This window comes from Calypte anna, chromosome 2 (genome assembly GCF_003957555.1).
Source record: "Calypte anna isolate BGI_N300 chromosome 2, bCalAnn1_v1.p, whole genome shotgun sequence".
Taxonomy (NCBI): domain Eukaryota; kingdom Metazoa; phylum Chordata; class Aves; order Apodiformes; family Trochilidae; genus Calypte; species Calypte anna.
This window is the reverse complement of record NC_044245.1, coordinates 52,618,170-52,628,709: the sequence shown is the minus strand read 5'-3', so window position 1 is coordinate 52,628,709 and position 10,540 is coordinate 52,618,170. Positions and strand designations below refer to the sequence as shown.

Sequence of the window (10,540 nt, the reverse complement as noted above, 5' to 3'; positions counted from 1 at the left end):
TAAAAGCGGAACAAACTGTAGATGTACTACCGAGCACGCTGTGTCCTGCTGATGACTCCAAAAGACCCTTGTGATAAAAATGTACAGATTCTTTAGCTCTGAAAAGTCGAATTTACAAAACTGCAGTTTTAAAATTATGGAATCTTTTCCGTCTTCTATGTTCTTTTTTCATTCTTTTTTAGTTCTTCTTTCCGCACTGCTGGATTTTAGCATCCATGAGACACGTGATTCTTCTACCATCAAGATATTTTTTTTCTGATGTCTAGCATCTCTGCCCAAAGACCCTTGGTTAGACTTTCTGCATTTCGATGTGTTGGTGGTGGTAGTGGTGGTAGCAATGGTGTCTGGGTTGACACCTTCCATTCAGTTTATAGACAGAATTTTTCTGCTGCCGTTTTTTGAAAAACCACACAGCCAGGACAGCTGCAACCAGTAACAAGCAGAGCAGAATCACAATTACTGCTATGATAGCACCTTTACTGGACTTGGAACAATCCTCTCCCTCACATGGCTCAGAAGTTGGGACAGGCTTTTCTCCAAGGCCCTGGGTGAGATTTTCTTGTTCAGCTAATTCCTGGGATGACGTGTCAGTAATGACATCTGGAGCTGGTGCAGTGGTTGCAACTTGCTCTGGGTAGGTGGTTGATTCTTTTGGTTCTGCATATGAAGTGGGATCAGAGGGGCTGATGATCACAGAGGTTTCTGACATGGACGTTTTTAAACTGGTTATGTCAAACATTGTCGTTGTACTGGTCTCCTGAGTCATAATTTCTGGAGAAGTAGTTGAATGGTCCCAAGCATCATCATCATAACCTCTGCTCACACTCAAGTTCTCCAGATCACTCACTGATATAAGTGGTCCTGGTGTCTCTTTGGCCACTTCATCATCTATCCTTGTTGTTGCTGCCACAATCTGTGTTAAACTTTCCTCTGGAGCTGGGCTACCATTGCCTGATTTTCCTACTTCAATGTGATTTGGTTGATCCGTTGTGAGGACAATATCATCTTCCGTTCCCATTGATCCATCAACTTTATCCCCTTCCTCTTCATCATCCTCTACCACTTCTTGTGTTACTGGATAGCCATCTAACCAAGACTCATCAGTAATGGCAACTGCATCAGTCTCTGCCTTTGTGTCATTAGTTGTGAGAATGGGTCCAATAGGGAAATCCTCACTGTCATAAAACATTTTGGCACCACGTTCATCATAGGCTGTCTTCACTCCAATGTGGTTATCACCTTCAGAAAACTGTGCTCTAGTGGCATCAGCTGTCTCTGTATCAGGCTCACTGAGAGCCTCTGATGGAAACCAGAACAAGTTTTTCTGGCTTAAAAGTGACACTGGGGACTCAGTCGGTGCCTTGCTTCTTTTCTCAGGTGTGTCTGTGTCCTGAGTAACAGCTTTGGTACTTCCCATTCTTCCTTCATCTGAACTTTTGCCAAAAGAAAGCTGTTCTTGCTCCTGCTCAGTTTCCTCTTTTCCATTGACACGTTCATTCTCAACAATAGGTATTGATCTGTCATCAGGAAAATTATCTTCATAGTCAATGTGTGCTTCAGTTTCATCTAGAAAAGGCAAAAAAAAAAAAACAAAACGCAAACAAAAAACCCCAGTCAACATTTAACTTCTCCAGAAAAGCACTGGGCTCATTTGTTACAAGAAACCAAGAGCAAAGGTGCAATGAGGAGAGACTTGTTATACAATATTTTTCATTCAGTGTTATTGAATGTTATACTTGAATATATATTCAAATGTATATATATATATATTCAGTGTTATACTTGAAGATGGGGTTGACCATAGGCTGATGGTCAATAGCAAGTTTTTTTTCAAAATCAGGATAGGTGTCAATGGTAACTGCTAATAGCTCATCTTTCCAGATTTAAAACCATACATGTTATCTACAGTAAGAGGACTTTCTTCAATTGCTTATTGTTTTCTCAAATCTTTACTCTCCCTGACATGACTCTTTCTGCCAGACTTGAATTTTTTCATCATATTCAAGCAAGAAATGGGTCTGGAGAGGAATGTGTAAGAAAAAACTAATTATTCACTAATTGGACTGTAAAAATAATAAAAATCTGCAAGTTTTACAGCAATTTCATCCCTTTGGAGACAGCTGCTTTTGAAGGATTATATTCAGTACCTTATGTTCAATTCTTTATCTTTACACAACACTTTTTATCAATGACCTTTGTGGTGCAATGTTACAACACCTGGGGCTAAGTAAACTGAATGCTGTTTCTCATTCCAGGAGAGTCCTTCAGAGCTGTCCAAGGAAGAACAAAAAGCTGACCACCAAAGCTGACACTGAGTTCTGTTCACCTTTATCTGAAGAAAGCGAGATGCATCCGTGACTGGAAGGATAGAAACCTCTGTCTCCAAAACTTAAAGCCTAACACCTAGGTAATCAACTCTCAGGCCTCCAATTTTAAGAAACTAAATGTTAGCAAAAAAGAAGTAAGGGGAAAAAACTGAAAAAAGCAAAACAAAAACAGACAAAAAACCCCACACAAAAACAAAACCAAAAAAAAACAAACCCCAAAAAACCAAGAAACCAAAACCCTGGCAAAAAAAATAACAAAGTGCAACAGAGGAGCATATTCATCAAAAAGTTGAGTTTGATTTAGAAGTACTTCCCATGCTTAGCAGACCTACCACTCATACCAAAACAGACTTGGCTCAAAGCATGAAACTAAATGTTTGAATTTGAATTGAATAATACATTGTAATTTATATTTCTTCCACTCTCCTAAAACCTTAGCTCAATGAAAAATTTTCCAAACTAGACAGAGTGGTTGATTTTCAGCTCACACAAGTTTTACTCCATAGAAAGTTGATGTAATTGCTGAGATTTATGCTGGCATTAAAAGTCCTAGAAAATAGTGCCTTGGGATATGGAAAATAAAACAAACTGAATCATGGTGAGAATTTTTCTTTTTAAGAGAGTGTTTGGTCTTTCGTGAAGACAGTGAAGCAATAGATCTGGAATGACAAGGGAAACAAGAAATTAATAGGAGAAGCTGTACTACAAATCAATGCATTCATAAAGCCTTATCTTCTTTTGACTTTTTACACTCAACCACATTTGAATCACATTTTCATCTGGAGCTCACCTCAGTTTCCTAATGAGTCACATTCTCCTTGGAGACAGCTTCCCAGACTTCTGGCAGACCCAGAAGTCTACTTTTGGTCTACTTTTAAGAAAGATTAGAAATATTGTCAAACCAGTCTGACCAAAACCACTTAGTGGTGATACAGTTCACACCAGCTTACTTTTTGCCAGGACAACTTAAGCCAGGTGCCAGAACAGAGTGAATATTAGCAAAAAGTATTTTTCTTGGAATAGCATCCACGTCTACCATGAACCAAAGCAGTTATGCTGAGGAAACCAAAATGTGTGACTGAGCCTGTGGAGAGTTAATACCTCTGTGGAAACTGTCATGATGGAGAACTTGGTGTTCTCAGCAGGTCCTCTCATCTCACAGCAAGGACATAGGGTGATGCCTGCCCATGATATAACAGCACAAACAATGGACCTCTCTCCCTGCTAGTCCTGGTATCTTCAGCTGCATGTGATATTCCTCTAGACCCTCTCTGTCCTTTCTGAAACAGGAAAAAACTTCTGTCTGGTGCAAAGACCACTTAACAGACAGGGAAACAGAGCTCTCAGAGTGGAAAGCTTCCTGGTAGAACTCTCGCTTTTCTAATTATTCCTAAAATATTTTCCAACAGTATTTCAGGCTTTCTTTAATGACTTGAGGATATATCTGCATACCAAAGCATTTTAGCAACATATTTGTGAAGTTCTGTGTGGCACTGGCCATTGCAGTGTTTCACTTAGAACAGACATTAAATGTGAGTCTCACTTTTTGTCTTTGGTCTCTCTTTCACTCAAGACTTTCTCTACCTGTCAGTCTCTTCACATGGAAATGCTGCTTCGAGCCATCTTGTCCTCTTGCCATCCAGACTCCTGCTAAAACCTGATACACAGTCTGTCTACTTCACTAAAGTCCAGTGTGTCACAGGACAGCCTGCAGGTGTCTGTTGGATATATGTTCACCTGGACATCATCATGTGAGAACTCCCCATTTTAGCAGCTGTGATGGTCACGGTGTTCTTTGAGATGAATCATCACACCAGTTTATCTTCACCTATGTGTTCCCCTGTACCTCTATTTTTGCCACCCATTTACTTTTCAGACTACAGCTGAGGATGGAACATTAATATTTATGTTCTGGCATTTCTAGTGTGTGCACACACCCCATGAACAAAAATTAGTCATATGCTTATACTGTTTCCTCCAGACCTAGTCTTTGGTTAGCAATATGAATAGGTGTCTAGTATTCATCTGATTGACCAGCATGGATCATTAACAACTGTAGCAATATGCTTTCTATAGAATTTGAAGCGCCTCCCTTTCAATGCCTCTCCTGCTATGTACTTTGAGCCCTTGAGAAGAAAGTCTTATGGAGGCACAACAGGAGAGAGCATGTGCGTCCAGGAAAATACAAGTCTTCAGTCTATCAAAACATATTAAGGGTTTGTTGAGCCATCAGTCAAGTTAGTGGAACCATCAGTCAAGTCTCCATCCACCCTGCTGTCTTTGGGCCTGATCCTGCATGTAAAGAAATGAATTGGTGCTTTCTTAACGTTCAGCTGAGGAAAGAAAAACCCCATTGTAGTCTAAAGAGAGCCTGAGATTGGAGCTCATTATGTGCTGCTCCTCACAGCATAAGGGAGTCTTGTTCCTCCTGACAATCAGGTTGTGGCCCCAGTTGTAAAGCTACCATAATGTATTTTCATATGCAAGCTCCTGTATTTGTATAGTTTACAGCAAAGGCTATCAACATAACCGATGTTAGCTTGTGGGATGCCAGAATGAAAGCAACTATTGAGCCCTCTAACCATCAAAGGAAATGCAGACCCCCTCAGTCTGAAGCTTTGATTTATATGATCCTGAATCGACTTACACAGTAATAATACTCTATTCTTTCTTCTGGGCCCCAGACCTTCAAATGAGTCTTGGATCTGATATTTAGTGAGTTTGTGTTACCATGACAATCTTCTAAGTCAGCTGTGAGCTTGATTTTCCAGGAACAGATCGCACAACTTTTGCACTTCTTTTTTGCTCTCCTCCTCAGCACTTCCTGGAGCTTTCCAGATCTCTGAATTTTAGTATTAATCCTGAAGAGCAACAACCAAAGTAGATTCAACTCCACCTCTTATCCAAATAGTTGTGCTCATTTTTAAAACAGCTAGCAACTGACTTGAGAGTGCTTACATCTTCCTTCCTACCCAGGCAGGTCTGGTTTTAAGAAAAGCCAGCAAAGAAATGAATTAGTTCAAGACCAGAATCTTCCTATATCTGGCCACTGTTACATCTTCCCCTACCCTCCCCTGGCAGACTGAAGGATCCTTTAGTTTCACTTCACTGTCTGAGGGATTACTGAGGCTGAAATGAACATTCTACTGCAACAGATGCTGAAATGGCATACTACCAAAGATGTGAAGCTCAATTAAAAGGTAAAATCCTTTTCATTTAGCCTTGTCTTCCTTTCTGGGAAGCATCCAGTCCTAGAGAGCTTTTATCTCCCTCAACTTTCGATCCTAATGTGAAAACAGCGACCAAACACAAAGACAGGCAAAAACAAAGAGCCTGCTTTTCCACACTCAAGGATCAGTTTAATTTTTCTTCTAGATAGCCTATTGGCATGCACACTCTATTTTGAGTGTTGCTATTTTGAACGACCATAAAGTGCCCTGCATATTTGGTGGAAGTATTTTTGGAGTACAGGAAATTGAAACTTGATTCTATGTAGCCCATCACCATAAACATTTCTACTGTATAAAACCATCTTTATTCTAAGAAACCCAAAGTAGTTGCAGCAAATATTAACAAACAGGCATCTGCCTTTAAGAGTGGGAAGGCAAAGAACATATGGACAGAGTTGCCTAAAATCAGTCAGATTTATGAACTACAGAATCTCAAAGAATTATCCATTTGACTTGGATCAGGCACACAAACACACTCCTCTCAAATCAGACAGAGTATGCTAGACAGAAACTGTGTTGCCTTCTGTCTTTTCCAACACCTACAAGGGAGAGGATGGTTTTTATTCTAGCAGAAAGCCTGCTAATATAAATAAATAGCCCATCATAATCTTTAAAGTAATTTGATTTGGCAGAATCAGCTCATGCTGGATCGATACTTTACATTAATCTAATACAACCACTGAGTGATAGACCTGAAAAGAGAACCAAAATTTGTCATAACAATTGTTTTGGCAGGCCGTGTACATTTTTTTGTTGCTTTTATTTGTCTGTCATGACTCTTCCTTTGCACTGTTTAGAAAAAAAAATCACTCTTAAATAAGATCAGAAGACATTTTAAAAAAAAGAATTAAATTATGATGGCTAGTCAGCCTTGAATATGAATCAATACTATTCTTGAAAAGACAGAAAGTAATGTTTGAAGTAATGAGAATAGCTGAATCAGGGAAAAAGACTGGGAGCTGCATATGAAGCTTACAAAGGAGGTGAATCCTTCCTATGCTGAAATCAGAGAAGTGTTTTCCTCACTGTGGAAAAGTTAGACCAGCTCTGAACACACCAGACAAGTATCCAGGTGTTGAGACTGGAGAGATACTTTATATGTGCAGAAGATACAGGATCTCCTGCCACAAGCTTATAGCTGGAAAACCTAAGCAGCTAGGGGAGGAGGATAAATATATTACATTCTTCTTAGCCAGTTTAGGGCAGAGATGTGACTTAACTTCCCAGCCATCTAGTCTGTCTTCTCTTTGAGTAAGCAAACTCTTGAGGATGCAACCTAATGCAATGCAGCCCTGACCCCCCCACTAAAATGTTGGTATTAATGCTCCTGATATTGAACCTATGGTTCACTTGGGGGAAAAAACAAAGGTCATTTAGCAACTGCCTCTTTAGTCTCTGTGCCTCTAGGACAGCCACAGCTTGGCATGTATACATCTGCTTTCAGCCCTTACTACAATGCCAGTCTTCAGGGTACATTTTGTAATAATGTGTTCTCTCCACAGAAACAGAAAATATAATAAACTGAAAAAAACCCCATGTATTTCCTTACCCTCTGCTTAAGGTTGCTTTATGGGTTTGAATATCACTGTGCTTTCAGCTTGAACACAGCATCTTTTCATGATGAGAAATTGCAGGAAACAGTAACTATAAAGAGTAACTTCTTTTCTTAAAAAGCATCTATCTTGATTTAAAATTACCATCCATTACGCAGTGTGCACAATATACACTGGAGCCATTAGCAGTGCACTGTTTTCTTAATTTCTAACATCCTTTGCTGTATCCAGAGTCCACTTAATATAACCCTGAAATGGACTTTCTTCAGTTATGCCCACGGTCAAATTTTGCCACGTATTTTGGACGATTTGTATATTGATATGTAACTGTTTTTGTCATTTCATTTATGAGTCTGCAGACTGTCTAATCCTTACATCCAGGGTGCCAGAAAGCACCATTGCTTTTCTAACTGGATCAAAACAGAGAGGAAAGATGATCATACAGCTATTTCAAAGAACATGTCAGTGCTAGATTTAGACACTGCTACCATGATAGTCCTTTGACCTTGTAGTAGCTCTGGGTGGGCAACAGGGAATGTAAATCTGAGTATCATCATGGGGCAGCACCCAAGCAGGACAGCAATACACAGCGATGACATCCACAAATCTCAGACAGCTTTATGAAGCTGGATGAACACTACCACTCTTTCATGGATGAAGCAGAGTAAGCAGCAGAGAGTAGCATAGTGACTTGCCCCTCGTCTCTGATCCAGTGCAAGAGGTAGGAAGAGGCTTTCTGCCTTTTACTGCTCTGAACGGAGTTTTCTCCCTGTGGTCCAGTTGTGTCGGTGTAAGAGCACTGGGATCACATCACATTTCCAGTTGCTCGGCCAGCACAGATGCAGAACAAGGGAACCATCTCATCTTACCAGACTCTAAACATAGCACTTAAGTATTCACAGCTTCTTCCCTCTGATGTAAGCCACTTAGGACAGAAATGGCCCACTCTGCCAACAGGGATATAAATTCCCCGTTAAGTCCCGTCATTAACCTTCATGGGGAAGTTAATCTGCTGCCTCAAAGCACTTAAAAAGCAGTGTGTCTGCTGACTTCTGGAGTACTTAATTAATAATTATTCTCCTCTCTCATCTGACCCTGAAATATCTGTCAAATATAAATCAAGTTTCTTTTAATGAAATTCCATTTTTTGGTTCTTTTCCACTGAATCCTTGCTTTTTAAAAAATAACAAAGCCTACCATCACAGATTTTAATCTTCCTGTAAAACCTCTTCTCTTAAAGAATTTTTATGAGGAAGATGGAATATATAATTATTTAACTGGACACATACTGTATTCTCTGCTCCAGGTCCTTGAAGTGTTTGAAAAACGTTAATCAAAGGAAGACCCTCAGCATGCAGTCTACATTTAAATCATTTTAAAAATCATAATCCGCAATATTATATCTGCTCCCAAGTTCCAGTGTTGATGTTTGTGATTTTACAGCCACACTTTCCTATTTCTTTAAAAAATATTTTTCTCTCCCCTGCGGCTGTGTGGAAGGCTCAGGCAAAACAGGGGAAATAGACTATTTATCCAGGGAAAACAGTGAAATGCACACAGCTTAAATGGCCTGATTCTTTCCCCTCCTCACTGTGGTGTAATACAGTTTTATTCCTGTGCCTGAAGAAGTTAGCATTTTCACTAATCTCAGTGAAGGAAAAAGAAGTATCAAATTGGTGTGGATTATAGGAGATTCAGACCCACTGGGCTATCAGATTAGATATTCTTTTCCTTCTCTCCCTTTATGGTCCTCCTCCACTCCCTGCTGTATTTCAGTCATCTGAACTGCTGTTTTTAAGAACATTTCTGGTTGCTGAAATAGTTTAGGAAGATGTTGGATTTTTAAAATTACATTTTTGTATCTCTATACCATTTTGATGGCTTTGAATATCTGGTTCCCTGGTGCACAGATATGACCCATTTCTACTAAGAACACATTTGACCTTCTCTCATTATTATCCACTGCCTGGTATCTATGTATGCCTGATACATATTAATAAGTAAAAATAACTCCTTGCATACCCCTGGGCATTAAGGAATATATGGGTTCGGAAATGTATATACTTACTCCACCCCATACAGATAGCTCAGCTATCAAACAGCTGCTCATTCCTTTGCTTAAAATTTATCTGTTTTGCCAGAAATATAATCTTAAAGGTGTGATAACTCTCTGGAAAAAAAACAAAAAAAACAAGATAATCTGATGACTATTCTTAAATCCTGGAAAAATAGGAAGCTTTGGGTATTTAGCAGGGTAACAGGATGATAAAGCAAAATTCAGATTGCGTCCACATCTGAACTCATGGTACTATGTACTTCATGTTTAAACAAGGAGAAAGTAAAAAGTTTGTTGCAGAATCTAAATAACATCTAAAGGTGGATTTTCTTGAAGGTTTTAATTAGGGAAATATCATAATTTCTCAGAGCTATAACATTTTGTTGGGTGGTTTTTGTTTTGTTTTGTTTTGTTTTTTCAATAAAAGATTCATTCCTCCAGTCAAGTTATTTGGTAAGAAAATCTACTTTCATTTCTTTTAATGGAATCACTATCTGGGTAGCTGGTGTCTGTAAGCAAAAATCCTGAAAGTGTGGTACAATATAAAAATTGTATGCCTTTTTATTGGGGCAAATAAAAAATAAGTTTTTGAAAATGTTCATCTCACTGCTTAGCTCTAAGCCAAATTGTATTTCTGCCGCTATCTCACAGACTTTTTCTGTGGCATGAGCAGACCTTTTAATTTACACAAGTCTTTAATTTTCCTAACCTATCAAAACAAAGTAGCTTTTATCATATATGTAAGGCCAGAAGTTCAGAAATCCTAAAGGAACTAGAGGGAAAGGGCTAGTAAAAGCTCAGATCAGCCAAACTATCTTCTTAAAAGCTAGTGGACAAAGTCTGGGGCTTAAAAGATGGAGAGCTATTGCATTACCCATTTAGCATCCCAAATAAAAATCCAAGATGATCAGCTCAAGTCATCACAGAAAATATAAAGAAGTGGAGGGAAGGAACTACATATGTGTTTGCTGTGAGCTGGAGAGGTATTGACCCCTGTTTCTATGGGGCCACCATTGCATCTTGTCTTGTCTGTACGTGCTATCTCAGAGGCCTCGGAGTGTAGCATCTCATGAAGATGTATAGGCTGATTATCAAATGATAAAGTCATGGAAAGCCTCAGCATGTCTTTGGCAAGAAAAGATGTTATTTGCATGCAGGCCATGATCAGTGCATGCCTGCAAAAAGACGCCAGCTTTACTCTGTACTTGCTCTTGTTTCCTGAAGTCAAGAACAAATACCAAGTTTTCCTTTCAGTAGCCTGCTCTGTAGCAGCTCAGTGGCTTCATGTGAAAAAAAGCAGCAGAAGACATACAAAACATGCATTGTACACTCTATCTGGTAAACAATGTCTTTGGCTCATCAACACTGCTTGGG

At 39.3% G+C, this 10,540-nt stretch overlaps 1 protein-coding gene across 1 annotated transcript in view; it reads right to left on the bottom strand.

Moving 5' to 3' along the window:
- Positions 1-289: 289 nt before the first annotated feature.
- SUSD5 (sushi domain containing 5) overlaps positions 290-10,540 on the bottom strand; it is a 43,305-nt gene continuing 33,054 nt past the window's right edge. The window contains exon 5 of the mRNA XM_008493167.2: positions 290-1,566. Within this exon, the coding sequence (XP_008491389.1) occupies positions 290-1,566 (1,277 nt within the window). The remainder of the gene's footprint in view (positions 1,567-10,540) is intronic.